The following is a 23,160-nucleotide window of genomic DNA, read 5'->3' on the forward strand; positions in this document are numbered from 1 at the left end:
ACTTTGCTAGGTGTGGGTTTGTATGATTAGGACAAGCATAATAGGCTGCAAAATATACCAAACTCACTTCAAAAAGAAATAAAAAGTGATAGATTTGGGAGTACTTAGGGTAAGGTTACTTTCCCCCCTAACTTATCTACCTTCAGTGTACAAGTCAAACAAATCATGAACAAATCCAGCAAACATTTATTAAGTATCTGTTATGTGCAGAAAACTGTCTTTGGTAAGATGGGAAGAAGGGGGTGAAAGCTTGGAGAGGAGGAGGAGAAGGACAAAAATAGAACATTTATTGTCCTTGAGAAGCTTAAAATCTAGTAGCTGGAAATGACAGATACACAAATAATTATAATACAGAACTTGATAAGTGCATAAGAGTTATACAGATAGATATTAATAGGGGGTCTGAGAAAGGAAAAATGTTAATACTTCAAGGACTTGTGATTTCATTGATGGAAATGTTCCTTCCACTACAGGGGATAGCAACCCTTCCATTCCGTAAGAGATGATCTTTGAGAGTTGTTGCAGCTGAAAGATTCATTATATTGCAGTCCCATCTGACGATGAGACTCTGAATTTAGCTAAGCTGGTCTTGGCCAAAAGAAATACAGGGCATCCCAAAATAACTAAAGTTATTAAGGCTTAACACTGCACCGAGTCTTTTGGGACACCTGTGTAGTCTGTAACTTGATCCACATTCCAGGCTTTTTCAGGTGGACAGAACCTGCCAGGCCTTACATTCTACTGTCATTCCGTTAAAGGCTAGGCCTGACTCTGGCCAGTCCTCCAGTGGTTTAAGTTTGATATTGTAACAAAATGAGACCCTTATAGGTCATTCAACAGTTAACAAAAGGAGATTTATTTAGTCAAAAGAGGAGAAAGTTATTCAGAATACCTCCAGCTGATTCAGCTGAGCATGCCTTACCCTTCCTGATCTTCTGGCCATACCTCTGACAGCCTGCTCTCCTCCAATCTCCACCTACAAGCCTTTAACGGTAGCTTTGTGCTCAGTGAGTCAGTCAACAAATATTAAGTGCCTATTATGTAGCTTGACAAATATGAGCCTTTAGTCCCCTGAGTCAACCAATTCCCCAGGCTCTTGTCAGTACCTTTCAAGGAAAAATTGGCCTCACCTTCATGGGAGGAGGGAATGTTTGTGTTAAAATTTTGCTCCTATCCAGGAGGCTTTGAGACTCCCCATCTTCACCCCTAATTAAACAATACTGGGAGGGGTGTGAAAGAAATGTAAAACACCCCCTCCTTTCTCCTAGGAACTTTACATGATTGTCCCAGCTGAAAGAGACCAAAGATTCATTTTCAAATTGTTCATTGTGCTTTCTCTAGATTTCTCTTTGCACTTGGCACCTTCTGCTTTAGGTGATAGTTATTTCTAGAATGCCTGTTGTCCTTCCAATTAAATTGTAAGCTCCTTTACATTCCCAGAACTTAGAATAGTGTATTGTACATAATAAGTGCTTAATAAATGTGCACTGGTTTTAACTTAATTGTTAGAGGTAGGACTGGTGTGGGGTCTTGATGACATTTATATAATTGAAATTTATATAACTCTAAGGTTTTCAGAGCTCATTTCACCCATTATTTCATCCCTCCTGGGCTGAATTCTGTTGTAGCATTTTAGGCCAGGAAATCTTACCTATCCTTCCCCTAAATCCTTTGAAATCTGCTCTTTCTAACTCTAAAGTGCCTGTCAGACTGTGCATGGCTTTCCCCAGCTATCACAGACTCTAGGAGAGAGCAATCACTTCTCCAGCATTTCTATCATTTCCACTCCAACCAACAGTTTCTACCTGAGAATCAGATCCAGACTATAATTTTCTCCTTTTCCCTGCGTTGGGTTCTCTATTTTTTGAAGGATGTAATGACTGATAAGGCAAGTTATGAAATTATTAGTGGCTCTGTTTGATAGGGAGAGAGAGCTGTAGCAGATACCTAGATAATCAAAGGCTTCCATCACTACAATACCATTCCTCTGGGCCAGACTTGGGATCTGTTTTCTGAACTCAATGTCTATTTCCTTTTTTTGTCTAAGGCAGAGGTTCCCAAACTTATGTAGCCTACTGCCCCCTTTTTAAAAAAAAAATTATTCAGTGTCTTTGTGGTGGAAATCTACTTTTTTTAACCCTTTAAAGGTTTTTTAAAATTTGTGTCATTTCAAAAAATACATATTTTTTAAAATGATGCATCTTAAATTTAGTAATTTATTATAAATTTGTGGGATTTTTTCCTGCATTGAATTTTGATGATGCATCATGTAACTATCTAGTATTATATTGTAAACAAGTCAGTACAAGCACATATTCTTTCATATGCATGTATCCACCATGTTCACCTGCCAAAGCTTGTTTGTTGTTAAGACCTTTTGGCAGACTTGACCACTGATTGTTTATAATTTGCATTTTGTGTGTTTATTTAGAAAATAATGTCATCACTACAACTTCATTACGCAATAGATGAAACATGTAGGAACAGTTTTTCAAATTTTTCTTATCTTCTCTTCTTTCCTTATGCTTCCACAGTCCCCTTATTTTTATTCAACACCCCCAATTGTACCTGAGGCTACTATTGATCCCCCATCATTCCAGTGGCCCCCCAGGAGGCAGTATCACCCACTTTGGGAACCTTTCCATCTAAGCCATCTTTAGCATGATAAAATCACTTCTCCTTCTCCCTTCATTGATCTTTACCATGCTTTCTCAATCTGGCATTTGGTTTGAACCTTTTTAATATACAATAGTATCACTCCCTCTTTTTCTTATCTATTTTTTTTTAATAAAGTAGACCTATCCAGGGTCATATTCCAGGCATAGGTTTGATCTCACCTAACTTTCAGTGATAACTTTAAGATGCAATTTGCCCAAGAGTTCCAATTCATTTTGCTTGTTGTCTCTACTTTGAATGTTTCTGTATAGACATTTGAGACTACAGATTTTATTACTAGCCTCTTCCTTGGATTTTGTATTCTGTGAACTGATTTTTGAACTGCCTTTCTGCTTTCTACGTTGTAATTACTCTCTATGCAGGGGGTTGAATCATGGACTGACCCTTCTGGCAATCCGGATGAAATCTGTGGAACCCAAATCAGAATAATGTTTTAAAATGAATAAAATATCAGATTGTGAGCCATCTTGGGGAGGGGGAGGGAGGGAAGGGGAGAAAAATTTAAAACTCAAAAGCTTATGGAAGTGATTGTTGATAATTCAAAATAAATTATTTTTTTAAAAAATGAATAGAATAAAATATGCAAAATAAGTTACAAAGAAAGCCAATTATGTTGAAATAACAGCAGTTTTTAAAAAAAGTTTATGGATTCTAGATTAAGAACTGTTGCTCTGTAGTATTTAGCTTAGTTGCAATACTATTCAGTCAATAAACATCTATTAAGTACCTACTATGTGCCAGGTACTGTGTTAAGCTCTGAAGATATTAAAAAGGTAAAAGACAGCCCTCATTCTCAGGGAGCTTACAGTCTAATAGAGGAGATAACATGTAAACATTTATGTACAGTCAAGCTACATACAGAATAATTATTGGAAATAAACTGAGGGAGGGCACTAGAATAAAGGAAGATCAGCCCAGGTTTCCTGTAGAATGTGGGATTTTAGATGGGACTTGAAGGAAGCCAGGTAAGCCAGGAGATAGAGGTTAGGAGGGAGAGCATTCCAGGCATGAAGGGCATCTAATGAAAATGTCTGGAATAAGGATCTAGAATATCTTGTTTAAGGAACATATGGGGCGGGGGGCCCAGTATGAGCTTGGGGGCGGGGCGTGCAAAACGATTGGAAAGGGTGGGAAGGAGGTTCTGAAGAGCTTTAAAGGATAAACATAGGACTTTGTATTTGATCCTGCAGAAGATAGGGAGCCAGTGGGGTTTTATTGAGTGCAGGGATATGGGGGACTGAGGGTGGGATGAGACGGTCTAACTTATGCTTTAGGAAGATCATCTTGACAGCCAAGTTGTGGCTGGACTGGAGTGGGAAAGACTTGTTACAGGGAGAGCAGTGGCCAGGCTATTGCAGTAGTCCAGGTGTGAAGTGATAAGGGCCTGTACCAGGGTGGCATCTATGTCAGAGAAGTAAAGTAGACATATTTGAGAAATGTTACGAAGGTAAAATGGACAGTCCTCGGCAACAGATTGGATATGAAGGGGTTAAAGAGAGGGGAGGAATCAAGGATGACACTAGATTGTGAATTATGTTGAATAATTTGGATTTTGGTCTGGACCTTTGATTTCATTTATATAGTAAACTTTGAATGAGAATTTTCTTTGCCAAGGCAGATCTGTACCTGCTTGGCAACTTACCATGTCACAGAGTTGCCTTGAGAGCTCAGAGATTTGAACAGGATCACACAGCCCACATATGTGACAGGCAGGACTTGAACCTAGGTCTTCTTGACATGAGACTAGCTCTCTATCTACTGTGCCATGCTGTGGCTTATTATCATTGAATAAAACTTTACCCCTTAATGTACATAATTAAAAGAGAAGTTTAACTTAACATTGTTTCTAAAATCTCCAGTGCCCACCACAGTGCATGTAAAAAATACTTATTACGTGCTTGTTGGATTGGACTAGTTTTACTCACCTACCTACTGTTTAACACTCTAGCAAATTATAAAATGATAGTGTTGTAGGATGTAATTACTGTTATGTGAGAGAGGCAGCATAGTGTATTGGATAGAGGCCTGATATGGGTTCAAATCCCATCTCTGACCCTAACTGGCTATGTGATAACTTGGGAAGGTCACATAACCTTTCAAAACTCCAGGCAATTTTCTAAGATTATAAATTGCAGAACAGTTGATCAGCATTAGTAGAGAGAGCTTCTTCATACAGAATGTGTGAGTATATTCTGTACCAATGAAATCACAAGTTTTGACTGAAAAAAGTTAACCTTGGTAGTGGTTCTGAACCTATTAATCATGGGAATAAATATGGAACTAACCTTAGAAGTTTTCAAGCCCCTTATTTTACAAATAAGAAAACTGAGGTCCCAAGAGATTGTGCCTTGCCCAAGTTCACAAAGATTACCGAACTCAATATGAGCAGTGACTTCAAGTTCCATGTTCCTCTCCTGCCTTCTGTTCATTTCCCTATCATTAAGTTGATCCAGGAATGCAGAAGGATGAGTATTGGCAATGGTTACAGTATTGAATATATGGTTAGTGTCATGATCCTATGTAATGAAGCTTTATATGGGCAACAGTTAGAAATTTCCTGTCCCATAGTAGGCATTTAATAAATACTTGTTGACTTGACAAAAATAAGTTTATTTTATTTTTGTGTTTTCATCAATATTGATATACACTGAAATATCTGAAGCCAAAATAAATATATGCTGAATGATGAAAGAAGCAATCATATATTAATTTAATATGTTCATGCACATAAAACGTTTTTGCCTCACAAAACAAGAATTTAAATTGTTCGTTGAGTTATCAGTGAGGTTACTTTGTATCAGTTATAAATTTGGCAGACCACCAAATGTTAATTTGCTTTTAGCTAGTTGAGATTAAATGTAATTCCTTCTCTGAGAAGCCTGAAAGTAAGCAAGCATGAAAGCATTTTCAGAGTAATCTGGAAGGAATTGACATTTAAGGAGTTAGTATTACAGCTGCATTTGAAGGCTATTAATTTCATAGATAAATTAACTACATTATTCCTTCTTTATCTTGTATTTTGAAAGGACTCTATCAGCTGGAGAAATAGCAGTCCAGGGTCGATTGAAACTGCTCTTATCCCAACCCTGTTGTAATTGGAACTTGCTTTTGGAAACCCTCCTGCATGATGATTGTCTGATACTAAAAATCTTGTTGAGGAGTGAGTTTAGTGTTGGTAAGTATGTACTGGCAAAAAGCATCCAAGAAACACAGAGAAGATGCCTAATTGGAACTCCATTATTAATTTTTTTTTCTTTTACCATTTGTATGTTGACAGAGGAAGGCAAGCCATTGCATGTGTCCATAGTGATCCACTTAGCAGTAGGAGAAATATTTAATAGGAGAAAGAGCTTTTTATTAACCTTGCTTGAAAGAATTTTTTCAGATAAACTGAAATGCAGTAGTAAGAATTTGCACCAATATCAAATTACAAACATCCTTAGACTTTTTTTCTCACTCAAAAGGCCATATAGTAATAATTTTCATTCCATCAGCTGTAAGCACTTTGGAAAGTAGGTCCATGTCTTTGACATGTACAGTCACTGCTTAGTAAAATGGCATAGCACTGTTTAAAATTAAGGAACATAAATAGGATGTTCATGTTATATAAACGAGAAATAGGTTATAGTTCACAGACCAAGAGGAAGAGAGGATCTTAGAGGCCATTGAGTTCAAACCCCTCCTTTTACAAATGAGGAAACTGAGTACAAGGTGACCTGCCCAAGGTCACACAGTTAATAAGAATCACATGTGGATTTGGACCCATAGCCATTGACTCCAGAGTCATTGTTCTTTCCACTATACCACACTGGCCCCCTTAGGAATAAAAATAATAATTTTGAATAACAAGTAGATCTATTTAGTCACTGTTTGTACAAGTACAAATTTTAAAGGGCAATATATAATTTTAAATATCAATTACAAAAATTAGTCATCCATAAATATTTATTAAGGATTTATAGGGCACCCATGCACCATCTGGTATTACTGACTTTTAAAAAATTAAAGGTAAGTGTTTTCTGGTAACTATGTCCCTGAGGTCACATTAGCCTTCAAAATTTCTTATATTTGGCATCAGAGGAAAAAAAAATTGTGCCAGTTTCCAAATTGCCTAACATGTGGCCTCTTGCTACCTCCAATATTTGTGCAGACCATGACATTCTTTTCTTTTCTCATTGCACTTGCAGTAGCACCTTGTATATTATATAGAACAAAATTAAAATTGTTGCCAAAATGTAGTATTGCAAAGTGGAGACTAGCTTGTGATCAGTAGCTTCAATATGTGATAGACTCTGCAGCTCCATTTTGGACCTTTCCACATAGCCTCGTAATTTAGCGTGTCTGCCCATGCCAAGTGCCTACAACAGAGCATGAAAAAAAATCTAAAGAAAAGTAGATTACACAATTATTCCAAACTAATAATGGCTGTAAAAGTACTTAAGCCTAGGATCATAGGCTAGAAGATTGAAGAATTTAGAGCTGGGAAACACATCAGGAGTCACCTAGTCTAACCTCTTCATTTTCCAGTTGAGAAGACCAAAGCCCAGAGAAATGATTTGCCTCTGGTCACACAAATAGCAAGCAGCAGAGCTGGGATTTGAACCCAGGTCTTCTGACTGCCGGTCCAGGGCTCTTTCCATTCTTTCAGGTCTAACTCTTGTCTTTCATTGCTACTCATAATGATGATGCTATTGGTGATGATGACATCACTTTTAGGAAGCTCTGGTACCAAAATGGTTTTAGTCCTGATTTATCTCAAGTTATTAGGAGGAGCAGTAGAATTCACTTAGGAGTATCCTTGTTATAGCTCCTTCCAACCACCTATAAGGGTCAGGAGGTGTGGATTAAGGCTACTTACCCTAACAGATAAAGTAATCAACAAGAAGCTACAAGGCTCCCTTCAGAAGGGAATTCCATGTAGCATATGTTCTGGAACTGCTCCCCAGTCCCTGGGTCTCCAGAGTATAGCAGCCACTTGTCCTATCAGGATTCGGTGCCTTTTTCAGTTTTGACCACCCTAACAATCAATGAAGTAACTATATGTGAGACACCATGATAAGGGCCATGAGTATAAGTAGCACAAATGAAACAATCCCTACTTGCAATGAGCTTACATTCTAATGGGGGCAGACATATAAAAATATATGCAGCATAAATATTAAGTCAATGAACACAGATATATACAAAATAACTATATATAATGTAGGTTGGGAAGGAAGGTACTCACAGTTGGGGGTGGTGGGTCAGGAAAGGTTTCATGAAGAAGATTGTGCTGAGTTGTATATTGAAGGAAGAAAGGGACTTTCTGAGCCAGAAAGAAGGAAAGGAGTACAGGAGACAGAGTATGGCTTGTGAGGAACTGAGGGAAAATTGGCCATGGCTGCACAGACCCCATCAGCCTGCTCAGCTAATGCAATCTCTCTCCAAGTGGAGGATGCTAGAGATTTGCTTGAGAGGCGTTCAAAAAGGCTCTTTCCTCTCCATTTGACTCTGGAAGAGTTCACAGGAATATATGAGTTGAAATGCAGGCTGGATTTTGCAGCCAGCACAGCATATATGCCAATCATGCTACATCTAGACACGAATTTGGTTGAGCTGATGCTATATAGGAACTGAACTAAGTTTTGAGGCTATTCGCACATGACCGTGGAGAGGGGAAAGCATGCGCTGGACCTATTGGGGAAAAATGCTTTTTCTTGCTATATTTATGAAGTAAATATTCCTTTTTAAATGCTAGTCAATATTAAATGGAACGGGGATGCTATTTACTAACTCCCAAATATGGAGGGAACACAGCCAATAAGAGCATAAATCTCTTAGATTTTCTTCTTAGAAGGATATCTTAGACCCTGAGGGGTAAGGAGGAAGTGTGGTGTAACCTGCCTAGCCCTGATGAGCAGTAGAGGAGTCATGTGATCAGCTACAGCTTTCTCCTGACTACCAACAATTTACTTGTCCATTCCTGAATCAGATTGACTTGAGAGATTCAGCTCCCTCCTGTGTATTTGGGAAAATGTTGAACCAGCCTTTTTATTTGTAGAGGTTAGAGACTTGGACCATATAATGCCTTATAGAGCAGCTGCCTGCAGGAAGAGCCAAAATGGTGGAGAAAAGGCATCTACTCCCCTGATCTCTCCCCCAAACCCCTCTGCACACTGTTAAATAATGCCATAAAACAATTCCCAAAGTGGTAGAAACCAAAAAAGGACAGGGCGAAATGATTTCCTAGCCAAAGACAACTTAGAAGGTTGGCAGGAAAGGTCTGTGGCACTGGGGTGAGAGTGGAGGAGCACAGTCCAGCACAGACTGCACCAGCACAGACTGAGCCTCAGCAAACCAGGAGTAGACCTTGGGAGGCACTGAATCAGCAGTGGCAGTGACTGCTTATGGAGCTGTTGGTCCACAGATGGTAAAGGGATTGAACAATTGATCAGAAGGAGATGACAGGTCTCTTTGATGGCACTGAGGGCAGTACTCTGTTGTTTTGCCACACTCAGATCTACGTCATAGTCCTGGGCAGCAGTCCCACAGCAAGGAGAACAACTAGTACACACAGGGAAACAAGGACCCTTGTCGCAGTTCCAGGGCAAGAAAGAATGCTTGTGGTTACTCTCAGACCAGAGCACAGGCCAGGAGAGGAGTAAATACCTCTCCTTAGATCGTACCACTTTGGAAGAATTGAAAATTTACAGGTCCCTAGAAGTTTCTCTGAAAACAGCTGCAAAAACTACCTAAAGCTTGGGATAGTGTACCCTCCACCCTGGAAGCAGAGGCCTACTTTAACAAAGTGTTACAAGTCAAGAAATAGACTGGAAAAATGGGCAAACAACAGAAAAAAATTCTGACCATTAAAGTTACTATGGTGACAAGGACGAGCAAAACACATACTCAGAAGAAGATAACAAAGTCAAAGCTCCTACATCCAAAGCCTCCAAGGAAAATATGAATTGGTCTCAGGCCATGGAAGGGCTCAAAAAGGATTTGAAAATGAAGTAAGAGAGGTAGAACAAAAATTGGGAAGAGAAATGAGAGCAATGTAAGAAAATCATAAAAACAAGTCAGTGGTTTAGTAAAGGACACACAAAAAAATACTGAAGAAAAAAAAACACCTTATAAAACAGACTAGGCCAAATGGCAAAAGAAGTCCAAAAAGCAAATGAAGTGAATAATGCCTTAAAAGCAGAATTGGCCAAATGGAAAAGGAGGTACAAAAGCTCACTGAAGAAAACAATTCCTTAAAAATTAGAATGGAGCAAATAGAAGCTAATGATTTTATGAAAAATCAAGAAACAATAAAATAAAATCAAAAGAATGAAAAAAAAATAGAAGGCAATGTGAAATATCTCATTGGAAAAATAACTGACCTGGAAAATAGATCCAGGAGAGATAATTTTAAAATTACTGGGCTACCTGAAAGCCATGATCAAAAAAAGAGCCTAGACATCATCTTTCAAGAAATTATCAAGGAAAATTTTCCTGATATTCTAGAACCAGAAAGTGAAAAAGAAATTGAAAGAACCAACTGAATACCTCCTGGAGATCCCAAAATGAAAGCTGCTTGGGATATTATAGCCAAATTCCAGTGCTCCCCGGTTAAGGAGAAAATAATGCAAGCAGCCAGAAAGAAACAGTTCAAATATCATGGAGCCACAGTCAGGATAACACAAGATTTATTAGCTTCTACATTAAATGATCTGAGGGCTTGTAATATCATATTCCAGAGAAAAAGGGAACTAGGATTACAACCACAAATCACCTACCCAGAAAAATTGAGTAGAATCCTTCAGGGGAAAAAAAAGATATTCAATGAGATAGAGGACTTTAAAGCTTTTTTTAATGAAAAGACCAGAACTGAATAGAAAATTTGACTTTCAAATACAAGATTCAAAATAAGGATAAAAGGGTACACAGGAAAGAGAAATCATAAGGGACTTAATAAGGTTGTATTGTTTACATTCCTACATGAGAAGATGATACTTGTAACTCATAAGAACTTTCTCATTATTAGGGCAGTTAGCAGTAGCCTATATAGACAGCATGCACAAGTGTGAGTTGGATATTAAGGGATGATATCTAAAAAATAAAATTTAAGGGCGAGAGAAGAATGCACTGGGAGAAAGCGAAAGGGAAAGATAGAATGGGGCAAATTATCTCACATAAAAGAGGCAAGAAAAAGCTTTTACAGTAAGGGGAAGATAGTGGAGGTGAGAGAGAGTGAATGAAACTTAGAATTGGCTCAAAGAGGGAATAACATACACACTCAGTTGGGTATAGAAATCTGTCTTATCCTACAGAAAAGTAAGAGGGGAAGGAGATGAGAGAAGGGGATGATGGTAGAAGGGAGGTCAGATTGGAGTGGGTAGTCAAAAGCAAAACACTTTTGAGGAGGGATAGGGTGAAAGGAGAGAGAGAATAGAATAAAGGGGAGAATATGATGGAGGGAAATCGTATTTCGATAGTCACTGTGAAAAAAAATTTTGAAGCAAGTTCCTCTGATAAAGGCCTCATTTCTCAAACATATAGAGAACTGAGTCAAATTTATAAAAATAAGAGCCATTCCCCAATGATAAATGATCAAATGATGAGTTTTAAGGTAATCAGAGCTATCTATAGCTATATGAAAAAATGCTCTGACTCACTATTGACTGGAGAAATGCAAATTAAACCAATTCTAAGGCACTACTTCATACCTATTAGATTGACTAGGTAGATTAAAGTAGATAGGACAAAAAAGGAAAAGGACAAATCTTGGAGGGGTTGTGGGAAAAAACGATGCATTAATGTTGGTGGAGTTGTGAACTAATTCACTCATTCTGTAAAGCAATTTGGAACTATGCCCAAAGGGCTGCAAATCCATGCATACTGTTTGACCTAGCAATACCACTAGTAGGTCTGTATCCACAAAGAGATAAAAAAAAAAAAGGAAAAGGACCTATATGTGCACAGATATTTATAGTAGGTCTTTTCTGGTGTCAAGGAATTGGAAATTGAGAGAATGAGCATCAATTGGGGAATGGCTGAACAAATTGTTGCATGTGATCGTGATGGAATATTATTGTGCTATAAGAAATGATGAGGGGATGTGCTCAGAAAAACCTGGAAAGAAGCTGATGCAAAGTGACATGTACTGTGTACAGAGTAACAGCAGTATTGTAAGATGATTGGCTGGGAATGAGTTAGCTGTTCTCAGCAATGCAGTATTCCAAGACAACTCTGAAGAACTTATGATGAAAAATGCCCTAAAAAAGATCTCCTGAAAAAGCACTGATGATGTCTGAATACAGATTGAAGCATACTTTTTATACTTTATTTTTCTTGAGTTTTTTTGTCCTGTTTTCTTTCTAACGTAAATAATATGGAAATATGTTTTGCATGACTACACATGTATAACCTATATCAAATTGCTTGCCTTTTCATTGAGGAGGGTGGGGAGAAAGGAAGGGAGAGAATTTGGAACTCAAAGTTTTGGAAACAAATGTCAATTGTTTTTACATGTAATTGGGGAAGAACAAAATATTAAACCAAAAAAAAGAAAATGCCTTATAATAATAATGTTGGAGGGCTTTTAGGGGATTAGTGTGGCAGAGTGGCAGTGTTATTAAGCTTTGTATTTATCCATGTTGCTTCACTTACATCCTATAGAATAAAATTGAATCTGGGTTAGTAATGGCTAAATTTTTTCATGTAATTCTTCTATCCTAAAAACATCATTCTGGAACACATAGGAAAAACTGAGTGTGGTTCAATTGTGTGTTCCTTTAATAATAATCATAATTTTAGCATCTGCATGCATTAAAATAATTGTGTACAATTTTTGTTAATGTCCCCTTCAACAGAAATGAGCATTCCTTCCTTGGAGGTGCCATAGAACTTTTTTTTTAATGTCTCAAATATACTTAGCACATTTTATTTTGTATTATATTTATCTCTCCACCCCAAGGCAGATTATTTGTATTATATTGTCATTATATCCATATCACCCCTACCAGATTGTAGGGGTGCATAGGTGTTCAAGGAGGACTAGCACCTCTGGTGTGAGGGCTTGCCTTTTCATCTCTTTTCACGGCTGCTTTCTACTCAACTCTCATATGTGGCTCCAACATGCACAGTGGCCACACCTCAGTAAACCTTCTTGGCAGATGGGCTAAACCAGGTTGAGGGTTAACCAAGGGGCTTCAAATCTGTCAGTGAGTTAGGGGGGTGTCTACCCCAAGTATGTGAAGACTTCCTCTGGTGAAATGAGTGGATGAGAACAATTTATTTCAATGGCTATGATGGCAGCTGAAGAAGGTGCTATGGAGGACTTAGAGCTTGGTCAGATATCCAAGATGCCAAGGTCATCCATCCACTGTATCCCGGGCCATCGCCAGTCATCTTGACTTTTGTCTTGCCACTGGAGTTTGATGACTTGGAAGAGAGAGTGAGGCTGAGGACTCTGTGGATTCTGCAATACTTAACTCCAGTTCATGTGAGAGTCAAGACATCACCCTGCGATGTCATTAGTCCTCTTCATACAAGAAGTTTATACAACAACCAGATTGTAAGCTCCTTCATGACAGAGATCAGATCTTATTAATATTCGGGAGGTTGAGCATTATAGAGCTCTGATTTTGGACTTGGGAAACTTGGGTTCAAATCTTGTTACTTCTTGTGTAACCTTTGAGCCTCAGTTTCCTTATCTGCAAAATGGGGATACCAGTACTGGCACTGCAGGTTTTACAGAGTTGTCAGGAAAGTGTTTTGTAAAACTTAGAGTGCTATGTAATTGTCAGTTATTATTAAATGTGAGCTTTGTGTCTGTCAACCCCTAAACCAGTGCCTTATATAGAGTAAACATTTAATAGATGTTTATTGAATTGGAATATTACAAGTGGCCTGCCATCATAGAATATCTTTTCTTAAAGCACCTCAGGACAATGTCATATATTTTATATCATTCATATACCTGTGACATACGTTGAGGGCAGGTATTGTTATTGTGTTTTGCAAATGGAAAAATTGAGGCACAAAGTGATTGGATGAATTGCCCTTGATTTTTAAAGTGTGGCGTTTCAGGAAAAAAAATTATTTTCTGAAATGCCATTATTTTGGATTGGATTTTTGATGAAACATGAATGTTTATAGAGACATTAATAGATTGAGTCTTCTCTGATTGTTTGAACAGTTGTCTTTATTTTATTTTATATAAAGATAAGCTAGGGTCTTTTAAACTTAGACTTTTACCTATAAATGTTTTATGCCACTTTGAAAAACACCTACTTCGTCTAAGAATTGGAGCCAGATATAAACTCACCATCAGCCTTCTGTCTGAGCAGCACAAAGTCAGCCTTGTTTGGCCCTAAACATAGCAATCACTTGGAATGGAGCTAAATTCGTAATTTTTGTATTCGTATTTTGAATTCATAAATTCGTAATACTTTTGACTCTCCAGGCAAGTGTATACACTTCCCATGGAAAGCCATGGTGAGGGAATTTCTTACTGAAACAAGAGTTTAACAGTATTGCATCCACATCGGAAACTATAGATTCCCTGGTTATTGAAGAGTGCAGTATGGGATCAGTAGATATAGATGACGAAGCTGCCAAATATATGATTAGGATAACGTGTATGAAATTGAAGTAGATGATTATTGAGGTGTTTTGTTGGGTTTTTTTTTCAACTCTGAATTGACTTTGAATCTGTGAATTGGCAAAGATTACCTTCTGGTTCTGGCCTCTAGGCTGGTTATTTCCAAAGGGAACCTTGTAACGGTAGTACAGCGTGGCTGACACTAGTTGGCAGTGCTGCTTTGTTACTAGGCACAGCCTTGTGACTCCACTCCTGCTGAGAAAACTTAATCACTGTAACTGCTTTTATTCGACTTAATGGTCTGTCTTAAGCTTTCATCTGTCAGTGACATCACTGTTAACTTGTCACCTCGGCTCCAAACCTGATGTCGTCTTTGACTCTCTCTCCCTTTCCCGACATCCAGTCAGTTGCTACATCCTGTCAATTCCGCCACCAAAATCACATCTTCATTCTTTTTAACACAGCCCCAGTTCAGGCCCTTATTACTTCTCCTCTGGACTATTGTAGTCACCTTCTAATTGGTATTCTTTGCCTCCAGCCTGTCCCCTCTTGAATCCATCTAGATTAATATAACTAAAGCTCGATTCTGATTCTGTCATTCCCCTCATCAGATGTCTTCAGTCACTCCTCATTTTTTGACTGAAGTCCAGACTCCTTCGTTGGGCATTTAGGGTCTTCTAAAATCTGGCCCCAAGCTTTCTTTCCAAATTTATATTCCACTGCTCTCTCTGTACCCTAAACTCCAATTAAATGAGATTGTTTGCCCTTCCTTGTATAGACCCTTTGCTTTGTTGATTCCCCGTGCCTAAAATGTCCTTTCTCCCTAACTTTTTTACTATTCCTGCTAGTTCAAATATCACTTCGTTCGTGAAACTTTTTCTCATTGCCCCAAGAGGAAGTAATCTCTACCTGTGCTGACGCACTTTTTTACTTCTCTGTGTCTATCTCTCTAGGGCAGCTAAATGGTGCAATGGATAGAGTGCCAGGCCTGGAGTCAGGAAGACTCATCTTCATGAGTTCAAATCTAGCCTCTTACACTTACTACCTCTGTGACCCTGGGCAAGTCACTTAACTCTGTTTGCCTCAGTTCTTCATCTGGAAAATGAACGGGAGAAGGAAATGGCAAACCACTCCAGTTTCTTTGCCAAGAGAACCCCAAAATGGGATCATGATGAGCTAGACATGACTGAAAAACAACTTAACAACAACTCTCTCTGTCTCTCTATGTCTTTCTCTGTCTCTGCCTCTCTCTCTCTCTCTATGTCTCTCTCTCTCTGTCTCTCTCTCTCTCTCAACAAGCCCCCAACCCAGGAGCTCAGTTGCTCTTCCCCACAGATAAGCTTTTCCACTCCCACAGGGAGCTGGGAAGGCATCCTCCCTGGGGCTTTATTGCAGGTGATTCTGTCAATGAAAAGACTCAGGCTTCACAGGCAGCCTGAATCTGAGGTTTACCTTTCATACAGGCAGCCTATCTACGTACCTAGACATAATTATGCATGTAAATGCCTCCTTTTACACTAGAAAATTGGAAGATAGGGGATTTTTCCCCATAGAGCAAAAATGGCCTGCATCTTTAGGTACTGTCAAACAATCAGAAAGGAAGAACACAAGGCAGCACCTAAAGGCTACTATTTCTATAATCACTCTTCCTCATGTTCAGCTTGGCTCCTTTCTTAAATTGCTCATATTCCTTATCTCCTGGTCCTGAAGCTTTGTGAATAGGATACCAGTGTTATATCCAATTATTTCTGTATATGTCGTAGCTCCTCTTCCAGAAGCTAAGCTTCGTGGGGGGAGGGACCATATCTTATGCCTTTTGGGACTTTCCATATTGCCTACTCTAGTGTCTTACACATAATACACACTTAATATGCATTTACTGAATTAGATTAAACAGTTATCCATAAACATTAATATTATAGAATACAAAGAACAAAAAAGAGGATATATAGTTTTCTTTTTAAATGTATATTAAAATTAACATGGCAGTAACACAGTTGCCTTATTTGTGTATCCTTTTGAATTTCTGTTTTGGGGATGTGCTTTTAAAATAATTTTGTTGATGATCTTTTCTTTCTTATCCCTGTCAGTACCCTCTAAACCTCTCCCTTCCCATGGAAGCCCCTTCTTGTTACAAGGAAGTATATTCAAGCAAAAACAACCCGACGCATTGGCTATATCTGAAAATTCATGTTTCATTCTGTGCCTTCAGTCCATCAATTTTTGGCCAAAGGGCAATGCTTTTGCCAAGGGTGGCATGATTCACCATCAGTTTTCTGAAATAACTTCCATTGTTAGAACTTTTAAAAATAATTTTTAAAAATGCTTTGAAGAGAACCAGCTTCTCATTTTTATCCCAAGAAGTTAATCTTTTTTCAAAATCATGCATATTATTAAAATGATTTCATATGCATGACTAATGGAATAATTTTTAAAATCTCACTTAGATTGTTCACTTATGTGTTTGCTTTTGGTACTTTAATGAAAATGGCTATTGAAAATAAATTACTTCTGCTTTATCCTTATAATAATAGGTTTTTTAAAATGTTTTTAAGTCATCTTCCTGTCATTGTGCCATATAACTGCCTCATTATTCCTAAGCACAAATCTGACCATGTCATTCCACTATCATCATGAAACTTCTGTAGCTTCTCATGTGACACTGAAAATTCTCATCCTAGTTCCCACTCCACTCATGAGTTGACTCCCCAAAGTTTGGCTGTATATCCCCCTTTCAGGATCCTTGGGGAAACCCTGAGGGATCATGGGTGATTCTCTAATGTCATCTGTTCAAACCACTACAAGTTTCCTTCCCCCACAAGATTATCAGTTAAGATTCATTTAGCCAGTCAGCCTTGAGTAGCTTTTAGAAAGAGGTATTTTCCAACATGGTAAAGTAAGAAGAGTTGGTACAAAACATCCCTCCCAAAGTCTGTGATATACTTTCTTGTAAATACATATGGAATCCAGGGGAAAGTGGGCTCAGGTGTAGTGAGCACATGTGGCAGAGGGGTAACTCAGTTCCTAGTTACTAGAATCCTTTCCTCCCATTCATAGGGTTTATGGTTAATTTACATCCATTGGCCTTGGCAACCAATGCAGATCCCACTGATAGCTGATCTAGATATAAGTTTTGGATAGTGAAAGGGAGATGGGAGGTCCAACTTCCTCCACACCCTTCAAAGCTTGCAGGGTCTTCTAGTCAAATCAGAGAATGAAGAAAAACCTGGCTAAGGCTAAAGTATCTCCTTTACCTCCCAAGAGGTTCCTGCACAAGAGTTCAGCCAGAATGCCGAGCTTGCTCCAGTTTCTGAAATACTTTGTAGATAATACTTGGGACATAGCCAAACTTCTTCAGCCTATACAAACATAATTCTTGCAAACTTCATTCCAGTTTAAGGGCCTTTGAGCACCTAGTCTAAGACCTATGAATGAGCAATTGATTAAGATATTCCCAGTGAAGGTATGAAGACTAAAATAGGGCAAGGATAGTTTTGACTCCACTTTTCAATTTCAGTGACTATTTTTGACATTTAATGCCCTTCACAATCTGGCTTCAGGCTATCTTTCTGGATTGATTACATATTACTCTCACCCATGCCACCTACACTCTAGCCAAAGCAGTCTACTGGCTACTCTCCACATGCTACGTTCTATCTTCCCCTCTCATCACCAGGTCTTTACATAGTCTGTACCCCACATCTCAGATGTCCTGCCTCTTCACCTCTACCTCATGATACCCCTATCTCTCTTCAAGCCTCAGCTTAAATGCCACTTCTTTCAAGAAATCTTCCCTAGTTTTCCTATTTGTAAGTGCCCAATACCCTAGGAATAATTTTGTATTCATCCCCATACTCCAATAGATCTATGATCTCCTTGTCTTGGGAGTTTACTCCAGCAATACAAATCTCAACCTGTCCGTAGCTCTTGTACAATATTTCTTCATGGCTTTCCATGTTTGCTTCAGAAGATTTATGTAATGTGCTATCAGTCTCCCATGCTTTCTCACTCCGCCATCTTGGTTCTGCCCCCCCCACCATGCTTTCTCCTAACATCGAGAGATCACCAGCTGTCTACCTGTCATCCCTCACTTCCACCCAACAACTCAACCCTCTCTTCTTTCTATCATACATTTCCTTGATGACATCTTTTACTTCTATTCTTCTTTCAAGTTCCTCATTGATTTTATGTTAAAACCTGCTTATACCCACCATGTACTTCTCTCCATTGCCCTCTGCATGATACTAGTTTTTAGTTTTTGGGAGACTGTTGTATTCCATATCTTACTGCTATATCCTTAGGATATTATATTAAAAACATAGGTCTTTATTTCATTGAAAAGCTTAGTGTCACTAAAGGAACTATGCAGTTTCCCAAGGCAATCCAGTCTGCTGTCCTCCTCCTGTTCAGCTCTTGTCCCAACTTGCCCATCTGTACTGTCTGTATTTTGTATATATCTCATATTTCTTTAGCTGTGAACATGTTTCATGTCCCCGATAGGATGTAAGCTCCTTGAGGGCAGGTGCTATCTTGTCTCAGTTTTCTATTTGTACTCCTAGCACTTAGCATATAGAGGGCACTGAAAAGGTTTGTTGATTGATTGAGAGGGGCACGTAATTCTGAGAATCAAAAACAAAGTACAAAGTATCATCCTATCCTTGTACAAAAGCATATATCACCCATAATACTGCCTGTAGGTTCATAGGATCATAGAATTATAGATTTAGACTTGGAAGGGACTCCAGAAGCCATCTAGTTCAACCCCTTCATTTTACAGAGGAAACTGAGGCTTGGGGGGGGTGAAGTGACATGATTTGCCCAGGATAGCACAGTTAGCAAGTGGCAGAGATGAAATTTAAAACCTGGGCTCTATGGTTCCCATACTTCAAAACACATAAAGGAGGTAGCTGTGGTGTCGTATGGGTGTCCACCAAAATGATCGTTAAGATGTAGTAATACCACGAGTGGAGAGATTGAGAAATGTAGTCCCGTTCAATCAGGAAATGTGATCAAAGTTTATAAAAATCTTAATTGGTATTGATAAGATGCACATCAGATTTTAGAATTCTAGAATAAAGGTTATTTCCCATGAAGTCTGAAAGAAATGGGTGATAAATTTAAGGAACTCCTTATACCAAGAGATGACACTGAGGCAATGGTTGAAAATATATCTAAATAGCTTCAAAATGTATAGATATTGATAAATCTGTAAAGAGTCAGTAAGGGAAGGAGAGAGACAGATGGACAGACAGAGAGAAAGGGAGGGAGGGGGAGAGAGAGAAAAAACGTTCATAATTTTTGAAGAAAGTCATTATGGAAACTGTTCCCCACCCCCACCCCCAAAAAAAAGGTCCCTGGTATCTGTCAGAGACTAAATACTGAGTCAGGTGGAGAATTGGTCTGAGCAATTCTTGTGCTTCTTATGTTTTTAAGCGAATGCAATTCAGATTAATTTTCATATGATCTAGTATAATGTCATTGATAAGAACTATATCATATTCATTGGTATTATATTAATATATTATTGTTATTATTTTCAAGAAGGTACCTTATCAAAATACGAAGAAAAAGTTCCTCATGCGGGAAAGATGCCTAACCAAGAACCTAGTTTGACAGAAGCAATCTTCAAGTTGCTATCCTATTGCAGTCTTTCTCCTCAGTCACTTGGAAGGGTCTTTGTCAACTATATGGAACTGGAGCAATTATGGGATTTTTTATATGACATTACAGGTAAGAAAATTTCATTGGTCATAAAAAGAAGTATTTTTAAAATTCTTAACACAGGCCTCTTGGAAGACATTTTAAAATATTCTATTTATATCATTTTATTGAATTAGTTTATAAGAGCTTAACACATTTTTATCCATATAAAGGTACTTGTTAGGAATATTTGTCACCTGTCAAATCTAGTATAGTAGCTAAAAGAAATTATTTGACATAGCTTCTGAAATTGCAGGAAAATGTTTTATCATAATATTCTTCCCAAATTTTAAAATATTTACAAAGGGCCATATTTCTCTATTGAACATTCATTTATTTCTTTTTATGATCTCTTGAAATAGATTAAGGAAGGCCTTATTAATATATATAACGAAACTTTGCAATCCTTGGGTGTATTATGAGTTACAAGGCCATCGCTCAAATGCAAATTATCAGGCACTTATTGATGAGCATCTTGCATAAGTTTCTGGAGGCAAAAGTTTTCTTTTCTTCTGGGGGACACATTGTATGCTCCCCCTTCCTGTGGTTTTTCTACCTGGAGCTAGATAGAGAGGGTTAAAAGTGTGTGGAAGCTCTTGAATCCCAGCTGCAGATGGATGAATCCAGTTTCAGGTTCAAATGTAGACGTTCATACCACATGATTGCTCCTTCATCCTGTGTTAAAAACCTACATCTTTAACATGGTGGCGGGTGGAGCTTTAAAGGGTATGGGGGAGGAAGGTAGGAAGACAGCTGACTCCCAAAGGAGAAGGATATAGTTCGATGTTTTTGTCTTAAGTGTGTCATACTAGTAATCATTTGTAAGAGGACTAGGTTCTCAAAGCTGTTGATCTGTAAATGTCTTCTAGCCCCCATCCCCACAAGTAATATGTAGACAACTCTATGTATTTGTCTTTAACCTGATTCTATCTACCTCAGTAATGGATATGACTTTAGTAATACATATTCTATATTTAGGTTGCATCTCCTGGTTCCCATATATTTTCCCCATCTTTTCCATTTCACTGAAAGTATGACAATTTTCTCTTTTTATTTCTTTGAAAAGGAGCAGATCAGAAGCCTGTTGAGTTAGTGATGTAGCTTTTATAGTACTTAAAAGCAACTTTGAAAATGACCCAGCTTTTTTGAGGAGCTTCTAGGGAAGTAAGAACAGAGCTGTGCCATGTGGTTGTAAAAATACAGTGACACCCACTTTTTCAACCTTTAATAATGATAGCTAGTGATTGTATAGTGCTTTAATTAGGTTTGCACAGCGCTTTACAGATATTATCTCATTTTATTCTCATAACAACCCGGGTAGGTAGTTATCCTCATTTTACAGATGACGAAACTGAGGCAGACAGTGGGTAAATGACTTGCTAGCAAATTCCCAAGGCTGAATTTGAATTCTGGTCTTCCTGACTGCAGGCCCAACATTCTATCCATTGCAATACCCTGTTAAACTTTTAGGTCAGTTTCTGCCCTTAGACCAAAGTCTACTGAAAATGACCCAGACAGTAATGGAAATCAGTAGCTAGGAAGTGAAAGTAAAACTGCTACTTGAAACTCATATCATGTATTTTTTTTCTTCCCTTTACTTGAGCTGTCTTTCCATCATCCTCCAGGAAAACTCAGACTAGTTTCTTGAAGTAGGTAGAATATATTTTTCATGGTGCCAGACCACTGAATAGAACTGTAGAGGCAGAGATGTAGAGGTGTGACTCTCCCAACAACTTTAAAATCTCTTCTCTAGGACTTACTTCAGTGAGCCATAATTCCATTGATTTGTGTGATCCTGCCACCAATTGGATTGTAACCCCTGTGCAATTTAGGAGATGGGTTTGAGAGCTGCTGTGGCAAAGAAATGCATCATATGTGGCTAGCCTAATGATGAACATCTAATAAGTGAACTAGGTTGGTCCTTACTTGGCATGCATTGGTCATCAGTTTCTGCTTGTTCACACCCACCGGAGCTTATGCTTCACTGGCATGGAATTGTAGCACCCAGATCAGTTTGTTCTCCAGTAGCATAGTCCCAGAAACCCTGGTAGGATTTTAGTGGAGTTTAAAATGTCCTTTTACATCACCAGTCTGGGAATCTGCTCTTTAGGCTAGGATTCCCTCATACTGTTTCCTTTAAATTTAGGATGTGTCTTTGAAGGACTATGCTTCTCCTGTTTTACCCATTCCTTTTGGAATCCTACAAAATGTATTCCTTGGATTCAGTTAATCAATTAAGTTGTCATAATATCCCTAATAAGATGATCAGGTTTCTTAATTAATAGCAAAATGCAGCTTTCTTAAGAAAACTGTGTTTAAATTGGCAGTAGTTTAAAGGCAAACCCAGCTGAGATGATCAATCCTGTTGTAATATTTGCATACTGCAGTTGATACATATAAAATATTCATTTCAGTAAATTAATTCATGTGTCCACATAAAGTAGAAATGCTAAGTTATTTTGAACTTCACTGGGATTCTGCTTTTTGCTTTTATATGATACAAAGAACCCCAGAATTTAGAACTAGAAAAGGCTTAGACTAATCTAGTTGTTTTGTAGATAAGGTAACTGAGGCAGGCCTGGGGCAAGGCACTGGTGTGGCCCAAGCAAGGAATTGCATATTCTTTGTGCATTACTGTCCAGTGGAGCCTTTGAGTCTTCATAGTAGCTCTTGCAACTTATTACAAAATCAATACCCATATGACACGAAAAGATGAATTTTGGGGTGCTTTAAAACATATGTTTACAAAATGTCATATTAAAATGTTCCATCTCATAATTCTCTGAGACTTTTAGTACTGTCATGCCTACTTTTATTTTCTCTGCCCAGAAAAATTAAATGGTTTATATATGATCACCCATATAGTCCACAGTAGATAGTAGTAGAACAAAGGTCTCTTGCCTTCCCGGTTGAATATTCTTTATTTTTTACCTTGAGATAATTTTTAAAAATTTAAATGAAGAACACTGCATCTCCTTTGACAATCCATAATGAAATAGACTTCTTGAAATTACTATTATAAACTTAACAGATACCACCAGAGGATGAGTGAGAATATAAAAAAAAATGCAGAGAGGTAAAATGGTCATATAGTCTGATATGGTCAGAGTTTGCCACAGCATTTTAATGATTGTTCTTCACCACAGCTTCAGGTAGCCCCTGTTTTGCTCTAGGAGGAGATGCTAGTCATTAGATAAAATACAACCCTTTGCCCT

General features: G+C 38.2%; 1 protein-coding gene across 3 annotated transcripts in view; it reads left to right on the plus strand.

Moving 5' to 3' along the window:
- KIAA0825 (KIAA0825 ortholog) overlaps positions 1-23,160 on the plus strand; it is a 523,965-nt gene that overhangs the window by 211,531 nt on the left and 289,274 nt on the right. For 2 of the 3 annotated variants that reach the window (XM_021008591.2, XM_021008603.2), the window contains exons 13-14: positions 5,703-5,851; positions 19,787-19,975. In XM_021008591.2, coding sequence (XP_020864250.1) covers positions 5,703-5,851; positions 19,787-19,975 — 338 coding nt within the window. The remainder of the gene's footprint in view (positions 1-5,702; positions 5,852-19,786; positions 19,976-23,160) is intronic. The other variant, XM_021008594.2, reaches the window with a different exon arrangement.

Source organism: Phascolarctos cinereus, unplaced genomic scaffold (assembly GCF_003287225.1).
Source record: "Phascolarctos cinereus isolate Bilbo 61053 unplaced genomic scaffold, phaCin_HiC Scaffold_4;HRSCAF=312, whole genome shotgun sequence".
NCBI lineage: Eukaryota > Metazoa > Chordata > Mammalia > Diprotodontia > Phascolarctidae > Phascolarctos > Phascolarctos cinereus.